Here is a 21,996-nt window from a genome sequence, read left to right on the forward strand (position 1 = left end):
GTATTTACCCAGTGAAATAAACAAACAATGAGTGCTTTTAGTTCAAAGCACAAATTGTCGAAAATGTGGTAACACGGAATGTCCTCTATGACGAGTGGGAAAACTACAATACCCAAGATGCACTGGGTGAAATCACAACAATTCGCCCGAGAAAAAGCCGGCATTTCAACTCTTCCTACCATATGAGGCAAGCCAAATCGACTTGTTATGAATGTGTGATCTTCATATCCGCCCTTTCCTGATCATTTCTGTTCTTTATGTCGAGTTAGTCGTTACATTTAGGCTTTTTCTTCCTCTTGCGCTGTCAGACAAGATTAGCTCTTGTGTCGATGCTAGCTAAATGGCTAACGGTTCCTGTTGCAAACAATATCGATTACTGACTGTCATTCATTGTACTTTTATATATTTATATATTTTTAATTTGATGGGATTGCGTGTGTGCTGGCCACGTTCAAATATGCGGCAATTTAACGGGACAGTTTCGGGGGTAAAGACGTCTCGTTGAGTGTTTACGTGCGCTGTGCCTACTCAAAAGATGTAGATGGCCTACCACACATTAAAGTCTTAGTTTAGTTTAATGCATCGAGAGATTAGACATTTTTAAATCGTCGAGCAAGTTTATAAGATGATAGCGTCCTACCGTGTTTGCTTTATCAAATACAATTTACGTTTGTAGGTGTTTACACGTTGCCAGTATGGCGTTATTACAAACAAAAATGCTTTATGACGTATTTACCTTGTTAGTCGATCATGACAAAATATAAAATAAGATAACCTTTATTTGTCCCACACTGTGGAAATTTGCATAATGCATGATGTAGTTCAATATAACAAAGTGAAAATAATGTGTATTCTGAACGAAAATGATCAAGTAAAAGTTAAAAAATGTAAAATCTGTCGGATTACTCTTAGAAGTGCAATTTAACGATGCCCTTGACTTTACATATACGTTTGATGATTGAAAGAAAGGTTGCTTTATTTGTGCAAGAAAGGTGGCTTTATTTGTGCAAGATTTTGAGGTTGAGTTCTACTGCTGTTAAATTATTCACCAGCAGCTTTTTTTTTTCTCCCCCAGTAATGAATAATACAACATAGACTGAATCTGTTTTCATCTTTAAACCCCAACTGATTTCTGCTTTATTTTCCGCTCGGTCTGTCCAAAGTGAAGTGAAACCAAGCCGTGATTCTTTTGTTCTTTCTTTTGTTGAAATATCAAACTAAACCTGAGCAGACTGACGATGAGGCTGTAGTGGTACTGTACTTGGGTCTATTCAGCTCAGACGGGGAGACAGTGCTAGAAAACACTGGTGTTGTCGAGTCAGTCGACTGGGCTGATTTGTGCCTTCCATCCTCACCGGTAGGATTTTTTTTTCCATCTCGCGCTTCATTTTGTGTTCTGTGTGGAAAAACTGTCTTTTGAAATACTTTTATTTGCAACTTTTGCTTGCAGTCAGTGTTGGGTGAGTAAAAGGGAAGTGAAATTAAGAGGAGTAGGAGTGGGGGGGAGGCGAGACTGACCAAACTTGCTCAGCTGGTAGGGAAGATCCCCAATCAAATATTCTGCTTTTGTTGACACTTGAGGTTGGATATTTGCTCGAAAATAACGTCGCCGTTGCTCACAACACAATGCCAGGAACTCTGCGTTGTCAGAATTCAGCAATATTTGATCATTTTGATGTTATTTTTTTTCTCAAATGCAATCTAGGTAAGTGAACTGTATAGTAATGACCGCCCCCCCCACACACACAACAAAAAAGTAAGTATGGGTAGGGTAGTGCTGTCTGTACCTGAACTTGTGTCCTCTATGTCCAGGTAAGGTCGCCATGGCCCCGGGGGATGTGGTGCCGGAGCATGTCAAGCAGCCCAAGGAGAAGCCCCCTGCTGCCGCCATTCCCATCAAGCAATCCAAAGTCGACTGCGAGTCAGACGGCTCCTTCATCTTCGAGGCCCAGGAGGCCTGGAAGGACTTCCACAAGTCGCTGAGACATTTCTACGAAGTGGGAGAGTTCTGCGACGTCACGCTTAAGGTCAGATGTCTTTCAGGCGTGTGCCGTTCTAAAACAAAACAATGCATAAAAAATTCAAATATCGAATCGAACCATTTCCAACCATAAATGAGCGTGACATCTACATTACTCCCATCGGTCACCGCTCAACAAATTTCCTTCTGAAATGTTTTCCACGTTGTGTGTGTGGACACTACAACGCCAAACGATGGCGGTGAATGTCTTCTAATCAGGATGTTTTGCATGTAGGTCGGGTCGCCAAACGATGGTGGTGATGTCTTCTAATCAGGATGTTTTGCATGTAGGTCGGGAGCAGGCTCATACTTTGTCACAAGCTTGTGTTGGCTTGTGTTATCCCCTACTTCAGGTATGCACACTTGTTTGCAAACATATTTACAGACGTGTATTAAAAATAATTTAAAGAAAGACATGCTAGTTCATCATTTTGTTCTTCCCTCAGGGCCATGTTTCTGTCCAATATGACAGAGGCCAAGCAGAAACTGATCGAAATCAAGGACTTTGATGGCGATGCCATCCAGGAGCTGGTGCACTTCGCCTACTCATCCAAGCTCACGCTCACAGTAGACAATGTCCAGCCTCTTCTTTATGCTGCCTGCATCCTTCAGGTAGGTTAACACAGATGTGCAGTCCAGTCTCGTGTTTTCCAACTTTTATATTTTACATGAGGAAAATCTCACACGCTTGTTAAGATGAACATAAAGCTGATATACGAACAGGAAGCCATGCCTTGTTCAGTTTTGTGAATAGCCACAGGAGGGGACGCAGGTTCATTTTGTCTTACGCCGGCTTGTGGAACAACCTTGTTACTGTACAACGATGTTGCCGGGGCATTGATAGTTGAACAAAGTCACATTATTTGTAGCGGCTAAATGATTTTTGGACCAGTTAAGATGAAATTGGCAATCTTTCCAATGCACACCAGATGATCTTTTCAAGGCACAGTCATTGGGAATCGTTGCAATATAGAGGAATGAAAGTCCTCCGGATTTTTCCGGAATTTCAAATTTTCATGAAAATTCCTCCGGCAAATTGCCTAAAATTAATCCGGATATTAGTTGACAACATTGAACGAACACGCGTTAAGAGTTCGTTATTTTGCTCTCACGAGGGTAGCCATGTTGAGGTGTAGCGACGCCACTCGAGCGAAGCGCGCCTCAGCAGTCGATAGGCCGCTGCTTGCTGCTGTGCGTGTCAGCACGAACACGTACGCACGCGCGTCTTTTGGCTTCGACCAATCAGGGCCTACGCAACGGACATCACAGGTCAAAGAAGCTTTAAACTACGACAAAGCTAAGCCAGTCTAGCCGACACGACGCTCGAAGACAGACGGACACGTTGTACTGGTAATACGTGTGCTTTCTTTTCATAGCCCAAATGTGTATATTTTTTACTATAATAACTGTCTTGTCCACTGTGTCTTTTGTCGTTCCACTGAGGTTTAGCAAGTGTGTCTATAGAGACAAAAATGTTTTTCGAGGCACTAAGTTTTTTCAGGAAAGTCCACTTTCATCTCCAAATAAAAGCGTCAAGTGTCTTAACGAACCTGACGGAATGTCGCAGGTGGAGCTGGTGGCGCGCGCTTGCTGCGAGTACATGACGACCCACTTCCACCCGACCAACTGCTTGGCGGTGCGCACCTTTGCTGAGACCCACAGCCGCGTGGACCTGATGGACATGGCCGACCGCTACGCCTGCGAGCACTTCAACGAGGTGGTGGAGTGCGAGGACTTTACGAGCGTGTCACCACAGCACCTGTGCACGCTGCTGGCCTCCAGCGAGCTCAACATCCACTCAGAGACGCAGGTCTACAAGGCGGCCATGAAGTGGCTCAAAGCCAACCCGCAGCACCACCATGCCTGGCTGGACCCCATCTTCTCTCAGGTTCGCGTCATTTTATGGCTCGCTGTGGTTGTTGACACACACTCCTGCCCAAATGCGTTTGGTCTCCAGGTGCGCCTCCCGCTGCTCCCTGTGGAATTCCTGACCGGCACAGTGGCCAAGGATGAGATGATCAAAGGCAGCCTGGGCTGCCGCGACCTGATGGACGAGGCCCGGAACTACCACCTGCACATCAGCAACAAGGTGGTGCCTGACTTTGAGTACTCGGTCCGCACCGTGTCCCGAAAATACACCGCAGGTGCTTGCTACACTCTTCTGTGTGTCCTTTTGCGTTTTGGAGCAGTTGTCAGAGTAATGTCATTATTTGCTTTAGGGGTTTTGTTCTGTGTGGGCGGACGTGGGGGTTCTGGTGACCCGTTTCGCAGCATCGAGTGCTACTCCATTAGTAAGAACAGCTGGTTCCAGGGCCCTGAGATGAACAGCAGACGGCGTCATGTTGGAGTCATTTCTGTAGCAGGTAAAAGTGAAAGCCTGAGAAAAATGTAACATTTACCAGGGTTAAACTGTTGCCATTGTACAACTTTTATAAACAGTACAAACAACGTATTAGGAAAAAAAAAATTGTTTACAATACACACGTAACAAGATGCTAATGTTGCCAATGTCGGAACATTGCTGTTCCTCGCAGGAATAAGCACAAACCAGGAACAAAGTGCAACCTTTTTGAATGTGTTTCATATAATCCGTCTATAAAACATGTCTTAAATGCTTTTTTTTTTTTTCATTTTCACTTTGTGGTGTTTGTACAGGGAAGGTTTACGCCGTGGGTGGACACGATGGTAACGAGCACCTGGGCAACATGGAGGTGTTTGACCCGCTCACCAACAAATGGATGATGAAAGCCCCAATGAACACTAAGAGGTACTTGCCTGCCATATATTGTGTTCGTGCTAAGTGCTACGTTTACTTGGCTTCTCGAAATGCGAGAGTGGTCACAGACTAAATCACCATCGCTATTGGATTTTTTTTCAAAATAGTTCAATTCTAATGTCCTGAGGTGCACCTGTTTTTGTACAGGAGAGGTATCGCTCTGGCCGCACTGGGCGGTCCCATTTACGCCATTGGTGGTCTGGACGACAACTCGTGCTTCAACGACGTGGAGCGCTATGACATCGAGAGCAACTGCTGGAACGACGTGGCCCACATGAACATGCCCAGAGGAGGCGTTGGCTCCGCGGCGTTGGGCGTAAGACGCGAAATATGTATACGCGCGCGCTCCGTCCCATCTCCTCCTCTTCACCGCTTTGCGTCCTCCCGCCGGCAGACTTTTGTGTACGCAGTGGGCGGCAACGATGGCAGGGCGTCGCTGTCGAGCGTGGAGCGCTTCGACCCACACCTCAACAAGTGGATCGAGGTCAGCGAGATGGGCCAGCGGCGTGCCGGGAATGGGGTCAGCAAGCTGAACGGATGCCTCTACGTTGTGGGTAAATAGCGACTATGACACTTTCATCCACTTGGGGACTGCCAATGGAAATGAGAATTTCAGCCATTTTGTTGACTTTGGGCAAGAAGTGGGGTACACCCCAGACTGGTTGCCAGCCAATCACGGGACACCTTCCGATGATGTTGTCCAAATTGCGCGTGTGATCTAGGTGGTTTTGACGACAACTCTCCTCTGTGCTCTGTGGAACGTTATGACCCGCGAATGAACCGCTGGGAGTACGTGTCCGAGATGACCACCCCGCGCGGCGGCGTGGGTGTCGCCACGGTGATGAGCCGCGTGTTCGCGGTGGGCGGCCACAACGGCAACATCTACTTGAACACGGTGGAGGCCTTCGAGCCGCGTATGAACAGGTGAGAGGCACACATGGGAAGGATTTCATCTTTTTTTTTTTTTCTTGGATAAAGTATCGATGCGTAACGCCCCACCCCCTTCCAGGTGGGAGCTGGTGGGCTCCGTGTCGCACTGCCGAGCCGGAGCGGGCGTGGCCGTTTGCTCGTCGCACGTGAGCCATATCCGAGATATCGACCAAGGATCGAGCAACGTCGTCAACTGCATGTAACGGCGGGCCGTTAGCGCACACCATCTCTCCTGGTGCTCTTTCTTGTCATCATCCTTCCATGTTGTCCATTTTGTTCATTCTATGACCATGTATGTCACACGAGCTCGTTTCATTCAAGGAATTGACCGTCGACTAAGTAACGACGCCTCACACTGGTGGCCTGGCATTATAATTTTGGGTCATGAGCTAACAGCAGCACAGCATTATTTAATAGATACCAGTGCATTACTTATCAAGCAGACCCAGGTGCACTTTCTTTTTCAGTTTTTTTTGTTTGTTTTGTTTTTAAAGTAAATTAACTTTTCTTTTGAGGACGTCTGCATAGCTTTACCCATAGCCCAGAACTTTTGAACCGCTGTGATTTGGCCAGTCTGTGATTTGGCCAGTCTGTTTACAGGGGTATGACCGAGGGAAAATGTAATCCTCAAAATATCAAAAGAGGACGTTTATAAAAAGCTCCAAAAACATTTCACTGATTAACGAGCACAATATTTGATCATGATCATTTGTTTGCGTCATCATTTTTCAGAAGTATAATATTTATATGTATTTTTAATTTTTTTTTTTACACACTATTTTTGGTGGGAAAACTAGCTAGAAACAACATAAAAGTCGACCGGGTTCAAATAACATTTTCACATGGTTCAAATTCGCTAATCTTGTGTCCGACGAGGTTGACATGCCTTGTGTCAGTGAATTCCAACATAATTTCAACCGCATCAATCATCATGCTTGAACAATCATGGCTGATAAAAGTTTTTGAATTAAAAGTGATTGCTGTGTTGCACAGATGCATTCAAAGGTGTCAGGGACTGCTTTTTGTGCGGGGGTTTTTTTGTTTGTTTTTTTTGGGATGTTGATAGCTGGACTGTCAGAAGCTAAATCACACACAATTTTCCAGTCCCGATGAAAAAAGATATATATATTTTTTAATATATTATGGACACTTTTGTAATATACAAACATCGCTGTATCAAAGCTGTCATGAGTGTTACAATCTTTAGTTGGGCTACAACTTTCTCAGCGAAATAGAATTGGATCTTTCACATTTCTTGTCACAGAGTGGCATTTCGGGCTACAAACATTGAGTTCCTTGTTTTTATATTTGGTCAAACTGCGCAGCGAAAAGACACTGGTTCAAAAGGTTGAGCCTGAATATGTCCCATTTGTTCACTCGTGGTGTTGTTTTCCACAGTACTTTTGTTGTAACTGTTTCAATAAATTTGGGAAAATTACAGAGTTCTGTTGTCTGCAATTAGTTGTCCTAGAATGTGGATAAAAAAAATTTTAAATATTTTTTGTTAGGGGGGGAAACAAACTTGAAGTGTCACCCCAAACAAAAAAGAAAAGTAATAAAAAGCAAGTTCTTGAAATGTTTTTCAAGAAACTGATATTTTTATGACAAAATATTTTTTAAATAAAAATTTCAAGATTTTTTTTGTTTAATGTGCATATATTTACAGTATATCTGTGTGCCCACCGATTGACTGCCGACGAGTCCAGTCCAGTCAGCTGGGATAGGCTCGTCTTCACACGTATTTTCAGTTCTCGTCTGTTGAACAAAAATATATTGTTGGTTTTTTTCAAATGCAGCATTGCTTTGCTGTTGAAGATGTGGTGGAATAAAGTTAAAAAGTGACTGTTTATTGAAGCAAAGACATGCGCTTGTTATAAAGTGCTGGACTTTGTAAAGTGGAACAAATAAAAAAAGTCAGTGACCACACAACTTTCAAAATATCAGGAAAACTGAAATGTGAAAACAGTTGGAACATTTTTTTGGCATGTTTATTCAGCATGTATAAAATGTTTCAAGAAAAATCCGAATTCAAATCTGAGTCTTTTAATCGCAAAAAACTTGTGTATTTTGCATTACAGTATTTTGTGCCCTTTCAATTTTACACACTTAACATGTTGTAGGACTCATGATGAGATGCGCATGCTTTACTGCTTGTACACTTTGGACTCTTTGGGCGTGCGAAGCCAATGAAGTTTGATAATCTTCAGACGAATTACACATTGAGCTCAGAAGAAGCATCAGCCTCCACAGTATGCCACAAAGGCGAGCATCAAGAAAACAAGTCAAAGATGAAGAGTAGAGCGAAAAGATCACTTGTGCTGCTGATCGTCTGCTTGGCCGCTTTTCTTGCTCTCGGTAAGTTTTAAGTGGGTTTATGTTTGGGGTCAGCCAATCATCAAATTCAAAACATTCAACCACGCGGCATTATTTGTGACATGAATTAAATGAAAATGCATCGTCGTCCACGCAAATGTTTTCCTCCATATCGGAAAGAAATATATATGTGTGACCGGGGGTCACAACTGTGACGCTTCAGTAACACCAGACACCTCGGTGAATTGTGTTTTTTACAAGATTTCACGAAACGCATCACACTTAGTAGAAACAGCTGCGCAACGAACAATCATGGCGGCCGCGACGAACTGCGAGCTCACACCAGTAGTACAAGTGGCAAAATGAAAAACAACACGAACAACTATATACAGTAAAACCGAAGAGAAACAAACATTACCTGCAACACATAGTGGCGGGAGGGATGGGTGCAGTCGCATTGGGTTTCGGTCTCGGAAATAACTGCGCAAAAGACAAGCAATTTCTATCAACTGAACCAGTAAAAACCTTCACTCGGCAAAACAGAATTTAAATAACAATATAAAACGCTATGTGGGCTCAGAACAAATCAGGGAACTAATTAAACACACCACACAGTAGAAAAAGAAAAATGAAGTGGAATATTGTCATAAAATTATAAATGAATCCGGACCATTAACAACATTGGACTTACCATGGGACTTCCTTGTTAGCTCTGCCTGAGCTACGGCGGGAAGCTGTGCCAGACTGTGCACAGTTGCGTCACTTCCGCCATAATTTAATAATCTTATTGTATCACTTCGTCACGTTTTTGTTTTGTTTCGCATTAAAAATATGCTCAAGGCATACAAATGTGTTTTTCTTTATTTTCACAGTTTGATTTTTTTTGGGGGGCGAAAAAGTAATTTTAAGGTTTGCATTCTGTCATTGTTTATTTTAGATGGAACTGGTTTTTGAGGTTCACCCCAAAAACATGATTGGGATCATTACGATCATGTGAATGTAATAATGAAGATGGGGGAGTTAAACATTATCTAAAATTCATCGTGAGGCTCTAAAGTCATGAGACTTTTACAGTTTGTGCATTTCAACGACAATCTCTTTGTACTGTACATGAGTCACAGTTTTAACAACAGCAACAATTGAGTCAACTTATTTTCGCACTTTCAACCAGTTCAATTATCTATTCGCCGATTTGTGTGGCTTCTCCAGAACTCAAATAGTCACACACGTATTGCTCTTTGTCACATTTATCAAGACGGCAAAGACCCGTATTTGTGTTGTATTTCCAGGGCAGTGTCAGTGCCAAGCAGGCTGGCGAGAAAACGACCACAAATGTTACTACTTCTCCGCTGACACAAAGACGTGGTGGGAGGCTAACACCTTCTGTTTATCACAAAATAGCAACTTGATGAGCATTCAGGACATCCACGAGAGGGTGAGGCGCTACATCGTTAAACTGTGATATGAAGTAAACCAGTAAACAATTTTGTCACTGTATTCTCTTGTACTTTTACCTAAATCATCATCTACACAAGTTCAAAGTGTGAGTGGTTTTGTCACGTCTGCCGCTCGGCCATTTATTCTGTATTAATTTTCATGTACCATTTCTTGTAGTTGTGGGTGAGGACGCAAATCGGCACGGAGATCTTCTGGATCGGCCTGACAGACGGAATCACCGAGGGCGTGTGGGAGTGGACGGATGGGAGTCCTTTCATACAATACATATCGTATGTACCAATCAGGAAGTGTTCAAATCAGGTCACAACATGGGCCAACAAGGACCAGTAGCATTGCTCAGGCTACATTCTTCTTCCTGGTCCCGGTAGATTTCGATGGCTCAATATTTTTTTTCATCAGGTACTGGGTTCAAGGTCAGCCTGACAACTGGGGTGACGAGCCGGGTGAGGATTGTGGTCAGGTGGTGGGCGGCAGCTCGGGTCGCTGGAATGATGAGCACTGTGACATCAAGAGGAAATACATTTGCAAGCATGCCAACTGTGAGTGCATTGTCTGCATTTTGTTGCAATACAGCTGCAGCGCGATGATGCCCACCGAATACTAAGAGGACAGGCCTCTTCAGATTCTGTATTTTGCTGAGAAACCTTCCTTTGGTTTGCGTGACTGATTTTGAAGAACATAAGCAAATTAAATTGGCATGGCAACACAGAGGCTAAATGGTTGTAAAAGTAGCCCAGTGCTACTTGTAGTGCTTAGTCCCATCGAAGGCTTTTCTGGCTCCTGAACTTCCACCACTTAGCCAGACAAATCCCTCAAAATGTGCTCCCAGCCAATCCGGGGCCACAGTGTGATCTGAGCAATGGGTGGGACCGGTACAGCTCCAACTGCTACAAGGTGAAATCGGAAACCGCCAAGAGCTGGTCGGCGGCACGTCACGACTGCATCGTGGAGGGCGGCGACCTCGTCTCCATCACCTCAGAGCGGGAAGAGCTGTACGTGACCGGGATGCTGGATCCTTTCCTGATCGACCTCTGGATCGGACTCTCCAATCTGGTAAGACAAAATCGCTTGCAACCGTGGCAACTATTCCAGGTACTGGATTGAGAACCTGGATTGGTTTTCCACAGAAATGCAATAAGATCTCGTGTCAGCTCCAAGAAGGAAGCGTACACATGAACTGGTCCGACGCCCTGCCGATAAACTACACCAACTGGGCACCGGGTGAACCCACAATGTAAGAAAATCTCATTGTTGCACCGTGAATTTCCAGTCTCCTGCTCCGACCGTGAAATCATCAGATCAGGAACGGGAAGGGGGAAAAACACTTTAAGACCCACACCATATGATAATTGCATAGTACAGACGTCAAGCTCCAATTAGGCCTGCTTACCCGACTATGTACACCCCGCTTTCCGCAACGTCTCCAAACAGCAACAGCGAAGTGGGCTCCTGCACGGCGATCATCAAAGATCACTCCGATGAGTTTGGCAAGTGGAGGTCACACCTATGCCGTCACGAGCGTCCGTACATGTGCAAACGGCCAGTGAACAGTGAGCGACGCCGTCATTTATCTGCACTTGAAATATGAGAAACGCGCAATCATCGCATCCCCGCTTCAGCCATCTGCCCTGCCGGATGGCACAGTTTTTCCGGAAGCTGCTACTGGCTAGTCAGCAACACCGACCTGCTGACCACCTGGTACGAGGCCTTCGCCACATGCTCCAATGAGGGGGCTCACCTGCTCGTCATCAACAGGTAAACTCTGGACATCATTGCAGCTTAGGGGGGTAAGATGGCTTATCATCTTAAGGTTCGTCGCTCCTACGTATAGAAAGTGTCAAAATGGAACTCATGTTGTTGTTACAATAGTCTTATTTTAGTATGTAACAATAATATTTAGTGGGGGTCGGGTGGGGACTTCCAACAGTCGTATTTTAACCTCTGCAACTTTGAATGGATTTCATGGTCCCATATGGTGGTCGAATTTTAACCTACACACCTCTTATTATTTTTTTTTCCTGCAGCCAAGACGAACAATTCTTCATTAATGGGAAACTTCCTGACTTTCACCAAGTGGATGTTCCCGACATCTGGATTGGTTTATCAGGTACACCATTTGCTTTTCTTCTCCATCCATCCAGTTTTTGGGTAATAGATAGCAAACGCCTCCAAACTTCGGACCCAAAATAGGTTTTGGCTGATTGACCAGAGCAAGGTGCTGTAAGCTATTTCAGTTGGCTAGTTTCAGTCCTGGGAACAAATGGTATTTTCAAATTTTGGACGAGTTGGCTTTGTCAATGAGTCGCACATACTGAACATTTAACCATCATTGGTGTTCCAGATAAGGACCAGGATGGGACATTCCACTGGGTGGACAAAACCGCCGTTAACTACACAAACTACGGACCCGGTTGGCCCAGAAACACTGCAAACATCTGGGACTGCGGAATGATCTTCACAGGTAGCGTGCGCTTTACCCGAACACTGACTACCAAATGCAATCACAAGACCCAACACGTATATGTTGTTGACCCCAAAAAGGAAATTATGAAGGAAAATGGGAAACCAGCAGCTGCTTCAAGAAGCACGGTTACATTTGTGAGATGACGGGAGGTCAAAACCCCAAACCGACTCCAGCGCCGAGTGAGTCTCACAGTTGCTCCCCCCGACCCCAATCGTCAATACCTTCAAGGTTTTGTAATAAATGTTTCTCCACTTAGCTTCCCACTGCGACCCCGGCTATTTGCTGTATGGTGATTTTTGCTACCTTTTCGAGGGAGAACTGGTGAAAACGTGGCAGGATGCAGAGACTTACTGCGTCGCACAACAAGGTCACCTCGTCAGCTTTCACTCGCAGGAAGAGCTCAGCTTCTTGATTGGTGAGACGAACTGTCACTCGGGGATTCGTTGCAACGTCAGAATCATCCCACTGTACATCATAACATCCTTCAAGTTTGGCTCCGTTCTTTGACAAAAGCTGATGTTCTCATCTTTTTTTTTTTTGTTTCCCCTGAAGCCCACATGCCGGGAAAGGCGTGGGTGGGACTCAATGATATTAATATCGAAAGCCAGTTTGTGTACACTGACGGAACAGCTGCAGTAAGTGGAACACCTACAGTACACTTAGTCTCCCCGAAAAGTTTTTCATTTGGAAGAAATTCAGAAAACACATCTTGAAATGCAAAAATAATCATCATATTAAAAGTGAGCGACATTCCAAATGTTTTGCACAGAACCTTCTCCCGTGGGCACCAAACCAGCCGGACAACTGGCAGAACAACGAGGACTGCGTTCACCTGGAAGGCCCGATGCACGCAGAAGCGGGGAAACTCAAAGACGACTTCTGCACAGCCACCAATGAATTCATCTGCAAAAAAGGTCCAAAAGTCATTCACTCTTTCTTTGCATGTATTCTAATGTGGTCTCTCATATTTCATACTTACGGCATCCCTGCAGCCAAGGGCCAGGGGCCTCCTCCCCAGCCGCCAACATCAGGACCAGGTGGATCTCACAAACACACAGCGCGTTTAACACCGCTCTCCCTTACACGTACGGTTTGGTTGTCAAGAAGCATTTTCGTTGCAGGCTGGAATGAAAAATGCGGCTCGTGGACGGCGGACCCCTTTAATGACTTTTGCTACCTGTTCAATTACCTGTCGGCGAGGACCTGGGCTGAGGCGCGAGCCGACTGCGTCAACCAGGGAGGAGACTTGGTCAGCATCACCGACCCCTATGAACAAGCCTTCATACAAGGTGCACCAACCATTTCGTGTCTCGGAGCTAAAGTTCTGGGTTCAATTCTCAACTCTATAGCCTTCTGGTGTCCAGTTTGCATGTTTTTGCGTCGCTGGGGAATCCTAAATGAGTGTCCCCTGTTAGGTGTGATTCAGGTGAGCCCAACCGGGATCTCCCTGTGGATGGGCGGCCATGATTCCATCACTGAAGGCGGCTGGGAGTGGACAGACGGATCCCCGTTCAGATACGTACGCTGGAGTGCAGGTGCATTTCAAACCTCTGTCATGTTTTTAGGTTACAATGTTGATAAACGCAGTGCTTTAAGATCTTCTTTCTCCTTACAGGTAACCCCGATAACTACTTTGGCGAAGACTGTCTTTCCATCATCATTAACAACGGCTACTGGAATGACGATAACTGTGAGAACAGGAGAGGGTACATCTGCAAGAGAAGAGGTAAGATGCGATGTTCCAATTCTTGCTGCACATCGCTTCAATCTCTGGGATTCTTTTGCAGGAAGGACACCGGAACCCCCACCCCCTCATGATGGTACGTCACTTTCAAGTGGTATCTTAAAAAGATGGCGGACAAAAAAAAAAATAACGCAATCGTGCTTTCACAGGCTTCATGACGGTAATCGCTTGCCAGGAAACATCCGTTGTACTTCACTGTCCGCAAGAAAGCGTCATCAACATCCAGTCGGCTTTCTACGGACGAAAGAGTGGTGACGTCTGTCCACATCTGGGAGGGTCAGATGGTAAGATCCAAGAATCCACGACCGGCTACTTTGATCCACAGTCGTCGTATTTTTTTTTTTACCCCCTCATGCACCCTGTAACCTGATAACATGATGAGCTGTCCACTGTCGTCACCGCTGGAAATCTTAGCAACCGGTATCACTTGCAGGGAGCTGCGCGGTGGAAGGCGTCCTCCCGTACTACAGGAAAGTCTGCGACAACCGTCCCTTCTGCTTTGCGTACGCATACGCCGAGGTGGACCCCTGCCCCTCGGTTTCCAAATACCTCGAGATCGTCTACAGCTGCGAACAGAAAGGTGGGCTTTACAGCTTAGTCCAGTTTAAAAAAATAAATACAGATGATTTAATCCCTCGGAAACAACCTGGAAGTAACCTGCCCCAACAATGACTTTTGGCTGTTCTCAGTGTGTCTTCACGGTCTGGGTATGGAGGACAGGAACATCACAGACTCCCAACTTTCAGCCTCCTCATCCATGAGCAGCTTCACCCCCAACAAAGCCCGCCTGAACGGAAACTCCTGTTGGAAACCAATCGGAAATCGTAAGTAGAAAGCTCACAACCATCGAGCGTTCAAATACACCCTGATATTTTGGCCAATGTAATGTCTTGCAGCCGCCGGCAGCTGGATCCAGGCAAGTCTTGGCCAGAAAAGAAAGGTGACAGGAATCGTGATACAAGGTTGTCCTAACAGTGACCACTGGGTCACGAAGTTTAAGATGCGGCATAGTATCGATGGACAGTCGTGGACGGACTACACAGCTGACGGGCAGGTAAGCAAGGCGGCCGTTCAATAAGACTCCAACATGATAAAATGCAAACTTAGACATGTTCTATTTTCAGTTTTTGCCCGGATCAACAGACAGAAACACCGCTGACACTCAGCTCCTCGGCACGCCTGTTTCTGCTCAGTACATTCGCATTCTGCCACTGGAGTATAGCGGTCAAGTCGGCCTTCGCTTTGAGGTCTTGGGATGCACGCCTGACTGTGAGCAAAACGCTCCGCCGCCAGATTTAAAAGCATGCGTTTGAATTCAACCTTACGTCTGACAGATGCGATCACCTGCGCCAGCAAGGCTAACTTCGACCTCGGCAATGATCAAATGACGTGAGTTAAACTTGACATATTTTCCGTGTGACATGTTTTCCACTTTAATCCAACCCATGTCTTCTTCAGCGTCCACTGTCCAGCGGGTTGCGCCAAATCCAGCTACACCGTCTATGGAACCGACATCTATCGAGCGGTATGAGATTGCAACAACCGCCCGTTGAGTTTTATCTATGACCAAGATTTTTTTTCTGGTTCGATTGGGACAGGATTCAAACATCTGTGCAGCCGCTATCCACGCCGGCGTCGTTCTGAGTGAAATCGGAGGAGATTGTACTTTGCTGAAAGCTCAGGGACAGAATTTTTATGCTGGCTCAACCAGGAATGGGATTACTTCGAGACAGTGAGTGGCGAGGATAACACTGCTAAATTTAATGAAGAAGCTGAGCTAATTATGACGATCATATCTGCAGATATGACGGCGAATATCCTCTGTCTTATACTTTTGCCAATGGAGGTAAGTGTACTCCCATTTTTTTTCCCATGTTACAACATCAACTGTTCACAACTGCGACACTCACATGGGATCTCATCTTCAGAGCTGAGATGTTCGGGACCCGACTGGTACGAGTTCGGGGAGTTCTGTTACAAACCATTCGAGGACAAAAAGACATGGGCCGATGCTCAGGACACCTGTAGGAGTCTCGGTGCTGAACTCGTGTCCATCCGCTCCATGGTGGAGCAGAGCTGGCTGGAAAGTTACCTGTACTTTGGTGCGTAACACCATTCAAACACATAACGGTCCCAATCAGAACTCAAAGAAAAGTTTCATATTTCAATGAGGGGTTTGTGCCTGTCCATCCTCTGCAGCCACCAGTGACATGTGGACAGGATTGAATGACTTATTAGTTTCCGGCATGTACGTATGGTCAGACCACCACATGGTGACTTTCACCTACTGGGCCCCGGGAGAACCTAACAACCATCACGGTTTCAATGACGATTGTGTGAAGATGTTACACCAGGTGCGGTGACATAGCAAGGATGTACTCATCCACCACTTTATGAACAACACCTGCAAAATCGCTTGACAGCGATTCGTTTTTTTTTTTTTTACTTTCAGACTGGCAGATGGAATGACGTATCCTGCACAGAACTCAATAGGTTCATGTGTAAAATGCCCAAGGGGCATTACCAGCTTCCCTCAGTGAAGCCCACTGTGTACGGCTGCCCGCAGGTGGGACAGGCAAAACATCCTCGACACTTTTTATCGGTTTTTGTACTGTATGAAAGATGCGCATCCCCTGCTGGGTGTTATGCGTCAGGGCTGGGAGGCTTACGGCTACGGTTGCTACTGGATGGAAGAGACGGGTCGGAGCTGGTCGGACGCAAAGGCCTTTTGCAAAGAGCAGGATGCATTTTTGCTGCACATTGGAGACATGTGAGTAGCAAGTGTGTCAGTTTCAGTGCGATGAAAACTATGCTTGTATGTCCATTGAATTCATTTTAGTGGAAAAAGCTCGTCGGTCACTGTGAAGATAAGGACACACTACCGCCAATGTAGAGAGAAGCTTCCTTCAACTAATGTTTCATTGCAGATACGAGCAAGCACATTTTACGGTGGTGCTGTCAGGAAAAACAGGTTTGTGGTGGATTGGCCTGCGAGCCAAAGGGGGTACCGGCGGAGGGGTGCAGTATATCTGGGAGAACGGCTACCCAATGACCTTCACTCACTGGGACAGAAACCAGCCAGGTACAGAAGTGATCCTCACAAGAAATAGAGAGAAAGTTACACGACGTCATTTGATATTTATGGTCACATGTCACCAGATAACGGGGATGGCACATGCGTGGCCATGACAACCGGTCAAGTCGGGGGCTTCTGGGATGACAAGCAGTGCTCAGAGAAATTTGCCTTTGTCTGTGAGAAACCCCGGCCAGACATCACCCCGCCCACCGAAGCCCCAAGCCCTCCTCCCGCTCAGGGCTGCGTTGATAGCTGGACCTCCAAGCCCAATTTTAGGAATTGTTACAGGGTATAGCTTTCACACCTGTACAATAATTTCAATTGAGCCCCTAACCCTGGTTGATGAATCCATTCGTACTTTGTATGTCACATGACCATGTGGCTGATAGTTGATGTCTTGCAGCTCTTCCACAATGTGGACTGGTCACTGAAGAAGAGCTGGGGGGCTGCGCATGAAGACTGTGTGGCAAGGGGGGCCAACCTGGTCAGCATCCACAGTCAGGAGGAGGAGGCCTTCCTGTCCCTTTACAGCAAAGGAAGCAGCAAGTGGATTGGCCTGAGGAACAACCCCACAGAAGGAGGTGCGTCCATGGTGAAGGTCCCCGGAAACCATGATCCAAAGGAAGACTTCCGGTGAACTCCTCTTCATGGTAGGATATTCCTGGAGTGATGGTTCAGCACTCTCGCACACCCATTGGGGTCCCGGCGAGCCAAACAACCACGAGGGTCGGGAGGAGTGCGTGGAGATGGTTAGCAGCACCAACGGCACCTATTCCTGGTGGAACGATCTCAACTGCGATGCCCACCAAGACTGGATATGCATGATTGCCAAAGGACAGAACCCCATCCCGCCTCCGGTGCCCCCGTCGCCAGTACCGGGTAAACAAAACCCCCTTGTCGGGTTTAGGTCACTTTGATGCCTGGTCAAAATATAGCCTCGTGTGTCCTTGCGCAGCTCCTGATTGTGGCAGCAACCCCGGCTGGAGGAAGAACAACAACATGTGCTACTACTACAACGACACGGACATCGTGGACTTCCACACGGCTATGCACCGCTGTTGGGTCGAGAAAGCCCGGCTCGTCTCCATCCTGAACAAGGACGAACAGGCATATGTCAACAGCATGGTAGGACTTTACAGTTCTTGAAAGGATAATGTAGATTTTTATCTCCAGGGTGAAAATGGCTGATCTTGCGTGATTTATGTTTTGCCCTTTCCTCCAGGTGGGAACGGGGCAGATTTCTGCTGCTTGGATTGGACTGAGGATGTTGGGGATAGCAGATGGACAATACGCGTGCGTCATCTCGCAGCGTTGACTTAAAACGTGGCGCTCGATGGATCCGACAATTCCAAGTTCTTGATTGTTAATTCGTGCAGGTGGCAAGACAATTCTCCCGTCTCGTACACACATTGGAGTCCAGGTGAGCCCAACAACGCCAACGGGGAGGAACAGTGTGTTCAGATGAACAGACATCAAGGTACTGGAGTTCCTCTGACTGGAAAGTTGCCAGATGTATCCCAGAGCTGATGTTTTCTGAACCCCGGCACACTCAAGGTGGCTGGAACGACGTGAACTGCGGTCGAGCCGCAGCTGGGTACGTGTGCAAGAAGTTTCCCGGAACCGACCACACTCCTCCTCCCCCCACGCAACCCTGGGAGGGCTACTGCCCAGCCGGTAATGCTTCATGTCTATTCGTTTCACAAATAGGCTGGACTATGTTTTCATTGGCTTGGAAAAACATAACTTTTTCTTGAACTGAAGCATATGACTTAATTCTTGAGAAAAAAAAAAGACTATTTTTGAAAAATATATATTCTTGTTAATATTTGAAAATACAACTATTCGTATTTTGTGGTCTGCATGTTTTTGTCTGCTTTGTTCTGGCTAGACTGTTAAGAAAATATGAATGCATAAAATAGTCTTGTTTTCCCCTCCACTTAGGATGGATGCATTTCAACGATAAATGTTTCCTGTTCAAGGGAAAGAAAAACGATATTAAGGCCAACTGGACGTACGCACGAAGTTGGTGCAAAGACCAAGGAGGAGAGCTGGCCGTTATCGACAACCAGTCTGAAAATGGTCAGTAGGGAAACTTTGCCTGTGAGAATTACACTCTGGTGGCGTCCCTCTTAAAAAAACATTTGCATTTCTTCTTAGACTTTGTGTCCAGTTACCTGAAAGATATGGAGCTTCCCACGTGGATCGGTTTGTCTGACATCCTGGTGGAGAATCAGTACGCCTGGAGCGATGGCGTGAGCCCAGTCCTCTACACCAACTGGAACGGCAAAGAGCCCAACAACGCGGGGGGGACGGTGAGAATGTGCTACTCTATAGACTCCCTTCGTCCGTCTGTCTGTCTGTCATCGAAATGACTTTGGACTCCCAAAATCCTGCCGTTGTCACCAGGAGCACTGTGTGAGCATCCCTCACAGCGTACTTGTGAGCGGGAAGTGGAATGACGATGCTTGTCATAAAAAACACAGTTTTGTCTGCTTCAGGAAGAAATGTAAGTGCGTGGCCACTCAAAGGCGATTGGACAACTTCAAAATACTGATACTCACTCTGTTCTGCTGGTTCCACCTCAGCGAGCAGTATCGCGCCGCCTCATCCTACAAGCAGCCCCTGTCCCGCCGGCTACATATCCTGGTACCGGAACTGCTACAAGTTGGTGGAGGAGCCGGCGACCTGGGATGCAGCTCAGAAGGCTTGCGAGCAGCACGGCGCCAACCTGGTTAGCATCGACATGAGCTACGACCAGGCCTTTGTCGCCGGGGTGGTCCTGCAGGGAAAAGCTGATGCCTGGATCGGACTGAGGCTCAAGGTGCTGGGTCAGGCGGGGCGGAGAGAACACAAATAAATAGCTACAAATAGCACACATGTATCCACATGCACAGTTTTTTGAATAATACTCTAGTCTTGTGTGATCTTGTCTTGCAGGATGACGGCTCCTTCGCCTGGACAGATGGCTGGCCAGTATTCTTCACTCAGTGGGGTCCCGGAGAGCCCGACAACCTAAAAGACGAGGGTTGTGTCAGCATGCGAGGCTCGCCACTGTTTCACGGCACTTGGAATGACACCCGGTGTGACCAAGCCAAACCCTACATCTGCAAGATCTCCTCCGGTATCACCCCCCCCCCGCCTTCGCCGTTCATTAGGTTGATTTGCAAAGAGCCATCTAGTTTCACTGACTCAACTCAATCTTTCCTCAGAGAGACCACCGGTGACTCCCGCCCCCGGCGACGGGAAGTGCTTACCGCCTTCGCCGTTCATTAGGTTGATTTGCAAAGAGCCATCTAGTTTCACTGACTCAACTCAATCTTTCCTCAGAGAGACCACCGGTGACTCCCGCCCCCGGCGACGGGAAGTGCTTACCACTCTGGATTCCGTACGGTCGCTACTGTTACTGGGTCTACAATGAGCAGAAGGGCTTCTCCTGGCCCGACTCGCGACATTACTGCCAAGAAGCGAAGACCGAGCTGGCGTCCTTCCACAGTAGGGCGGAGTTGGAGTTTATCAGGAATCTCAACCACACCAAATATCACAACCTTTGGATCGGCCTCACCAGGGATCGCAACTGTGAGCCAACTTGAGTTACCTTTTGGGTCTTCTGTAGCTCAAATACATGCTAATTTTCAGAGGTGGCAAAAGCTTTTTACTTCCCACCACCGTGTGCTTGCTTACTTGTCCATTTACAGTTGGCTGGGGCTGGACGGACAAGACGCCTGTGGGCTTCCTCAACTGGGCTCCTGGTGAGCCCAATGCAGCTTTCCACCCGGGCCAAGTGGCCGAGGAGAACTGCGTGGAGATGTACCCCGACGGACGTTGGAACGACAACGACTGCCTGCAGAAAAGAGGCTTCGTGTGCCGTCACAGACAATGTAAGCATTCCGACGGGTCGAGAGTAGCGAGTGCTTCCTGGCAACCACTCAAGACTGGTCTTTGTTGTCTTTTTGTCATCAGACTACACCACAGACGATGGCGGAAACCCCGTTTTCCCCACAGATGGGCCAAATGTTGACAGTGAGCGTGACACTGACTTTTTAGAGTAGAACATGCTCGTGTTGTGTGATTAATAGCATTTCAATTTATTTATTGGAGTAATTTGAGTTACAAGCTTGGTCAGAGAGACTTGTATGTCAAGGTACCACTCTATTGCAAAATGCAACCTGATCCAAAAAAAAAAAGTGCAATGAGAGTGAAAAGTGAGAGGAAAAATCCTACCTGTTATTTAACTTCTCCCGGATATGTATCACTTAACTTGCAGACAGTGGCGTGAACGTCGGTGTCATCGCTGCAGTCGTTGTCATCGTCATTGTCAGCCTGATAGCCGGACTCCTCTTCTACGTGTTCAGCGTGCGAGGCTACAAGTTGAGCAGCCTAAGGCAAAGCTTCCCGAAATGGGCGACCGCGAACGTCGACATTGTGAGTTATCAATTCCCGAGAACTTGTTATTTTTTTAGTTTGGGTTTAAAAAAAAAAAAAAAAAAAAATTAAACATGCTAACAATTCATTTTTCTGTTGCAGCCTGCATTCATCAACCCCAACTTTGTGGATGACGTGGACAGATAACTTTCATAATGTGGCAAATATACATGTCGCACTTTTTGTCTTCTCCAGAGACAGCAGGACCTTGACTTAAGAGTGCACCAATTTAGTTTTCCACATTGTGATGAAAGAGCCAAAACAGAACGCTAAATGACAGCAGTGAACAAACAACATCATCAGCTCACTCACTGATCAATTACACTTTTAAGTCAAAGTACCTTTGTTTTGTGATATTGTGTGTAATCGACTGTACATTAACAAAGCCCCCGAAAATAAAATGTAAATGGCAAATGGATTTCCAGTGTTTATTTTCCTCTGAACACTGAAACAGAAAAACCGACACATTCCACAAAATGAGAAAAACATTCCAATACATCCTCATAATCATCATCTTAATCGTGATTACCAGTTGGGCCAGGACGTGTAAAACCATCGCCATGTCAATCGTTAACGTCTGCTACAGTTTGGACGAGGCCAAAAAAAAAAGTGAACCGATGGCGGGGTGAGATGACCTTTGAAGCCTCTGCTGCCACTCACACAATTTTTCGTACCTTTTTTGGGGTTAATGCACAGGTCCAAACCAACAAATGCTTCACAATTAAAGATTTTCATCAAGTGCAGGTTAGCACTTGGTGCTGTGTGAAAACAAAAAGAAACGTACTTTGTCATA

At 46.3% G+C, this 21,996-nt stretch overlaps 2 protein-coding genes and 1 long non-coding RNA gene across 7 annotated transcripts; 2 read left to right on the forward strand and 1 right to left on the reverse strand.

Moving 5' to 3' along the window:
• The first annotated feature begins 84 nt into the window (after nucleotides 1-84).
• On the forward strand, nucleotides 85-7,166 carry klhl8 (kelch-like family member 8). 4 transcript variants are annotated; one of them, XM_019893070.1, is made up of 12 exons: nucleotides 85-187; nucleotides 1,813-2,027; nucleotides 2,312-2,373; nucleotides 2,467-2,632; nucleotides 3,588-3,908; nucleotides 3,978-4,164; nucleotides 4,240-4,383; nucleotides 4,676-4,787; nucleotides 4,944-5,112; nucleotides 5,191-5,350; nucleotides 5,519-5,720; nucleotides 5,806-7,166. In XM_019893070.1, the coding sequence occupies exons 2-12, from the start codon at nucleotides 1,824-1,826 to the stop codon at nucleotides 5,927-5,929; spliced, it is 1,851 nt and encodes a 616-aa protein (XP_019748629.1). In that variant the 5' UTR covers nucleotides 85-187; nucleotides 1,813-1,823; the 3' UTR covers nucleotides 5,930-7,166. The 4 variants fall into 4 exon arrangements, with proteins under 4 accessions (XP_019748629.1, XP_019750934.1, XP_019749372.1 ...); XM_019895375.1 differs by having other exon boundaries at nucleotides 104-187; nucleotides 1,818-2,027; XM_019893813.1 differs by lacking the exon at nucleotides 85-187 and adding an exon at nucleotides 1,242-1,357.
• On the reverse strand, nucleotides 1,963-9,134 carry LOC109510581 (uncharacterized). Its single transcript, XR_002167193.1, has 4 exons — nucleotides 8,731-9,134; nucleotides 8,458-8,519; nucleotides 7,410-7,481; nucleotides 1,963-2,055 (listed from the first exon to the last, which is right to left on the reverse strand). It is a non-coding gene; the product is annotated as an uncharacterized LOC109510581 (long non-coding RNA).
• Nucleotides 7,719-21,804, forward strand: LOC109523953 (macrophage mannose receptor 1). 2 transcript variants are annotated; one of them, XM_019884678.1, is made up of 51 exons: nucleotides 7,720-8,081; nucleotides 9,329-9,474; nucleotides 9,654-9,766; nucleotides 9,897-10,036; nucleotides 10,327-10,550; nucleotides 10,625-10,731; nucleotides 10,929-11,047; nucleotides 11,117-11,252; nucleotides 11,522-11,604; nucleotides 11,839-11,958; nucleotides 12,039-12,140; nucleotides 12,218-12,376; nucleotides 12,514-12,596; nucleotides 12,731-12,875; nucleotides 12,954-12,998; nucleotides 13,083-13,250; nucleotides 13,377-13,496; nucleotides 13,577-13,687; nucleotides 13,749-13,781; nucleotides 13,855-13,989; nucleotides 14,139-14,285; nucleotides 14,395-14,529; nucleotides 14,602-14,759; nucleotides 14,830-14,974; nucleotides 15,040-15,094; nucleotides 15,164-15,230; nucleotides 15,304-15,437; nucleotides 15,508-15,551; nucleotides 15,634-15,807; nucleotides 15,905-16,059; nucleotides 16,158-16,271; nucleotides 16,360-16,475; nucleotides 16,633-16,787; nucleotides 16,865-17,070; nucleotides 17,185-17,362; nucleotides 17,436-17,660; nucleotides 17,737-17,906; nucleotides 18,004-18,074; nucleotides 18,158-18,258; nucleotides 18,336-18,455; nucleotides 18,723-18,860; nucleotides 18,939-19,093; nucleotides 19,188-19,287; nucleotides 19,367-19,602; nucleotides 19,719-19,902; nucleotides 20,109-20,357; nucleotides 20,477-20,659; nucleotides 20,742-20,801; nucleotides 21,046-21,203; nucleotides 21,306-21,371; nucleotides 21,437-21,804. In XM_019884678.1, exons 1-50 carry the CDS (start codon nucleotides 7,913-7,915, stop codon nucleotides 21,348-21,350), a joined length of 6,636 nt encoding a protein of 2,211 aa, XP_019740237.1. In that variant the 5' UTR covers nucleotides 7,720-7,912; the 3' UTR covers nucleotides 21,351-21,371; nucleotides 21,437-21,804. The 2 variants fall into 2 exon arrangements, with proteins under 2 accessions (XP_019739425.1, XP_019740237.1); XM_019883866.1 differs by having other exon boundaries at nucleotides 7,719-8,081; nucleotides 12,954-13,250.
• Nucleotides 21,805-21,996: the final 192 nt, after the last annotated feature.

Source organism: Hippocampus comes, unplaced genomic scaffold, assembly GCF_001891065.2.
Source record: "Hippocampus comes isolate QL1 unplaced genomic scaffold, H_comes_QL1_v1.1 scaffold65, whole genome shotgun sequence".
NCBI lineage: Eukaryota > Metazoa > Chordata > Actinopteri > Syngnathiformes > Syngnathidae > Hippocampus > Hippocampus comes.

Coding starts and splice junctions, on each gene's coding strand:
- klhl8 (XM_019893070.1), top strand. CDS start 1,824: ATGGCCCCGGGGGATGTGGTGCCGGAGCATGTCAAGCAGCCCAAGGAG. Junction 2,374..2,466: donor TGTGTTATCCCCTACTTCAG/GTATGCACACTT, acceptor TTCTTCCCTCAG/GGCCATGTTTCTGTCCAATA. Junction 5,721..5,805: donor TTCGAGCCGCGTATGAACAG/GTGAGAGGCACA, acceptor ACCCCCTTCCAG/GTGGGAGCTGGTGGGCTCCG.
- LOC109523953 (XM_019883866.1), top strand. CDS start 7,913: ATGAAGTTTGATAATCTTCAGACGAATTACACATTGAGCTCAGAAGAA. Junction 14,530..14,601: donor TTGGAAACCAATCGGAAATC/GTAAGTAGAAAG, acceptor AATGTCTTGCAG/CCGCCGGCAGCTGGATCCAG. Junction 15,552..15,633: donor TTATACTTTTGCCAATGGAG/GTAAGTGTACTC, acceptor TCTCATCTTCAG/AGCTGAGATGTTCGGGACCC.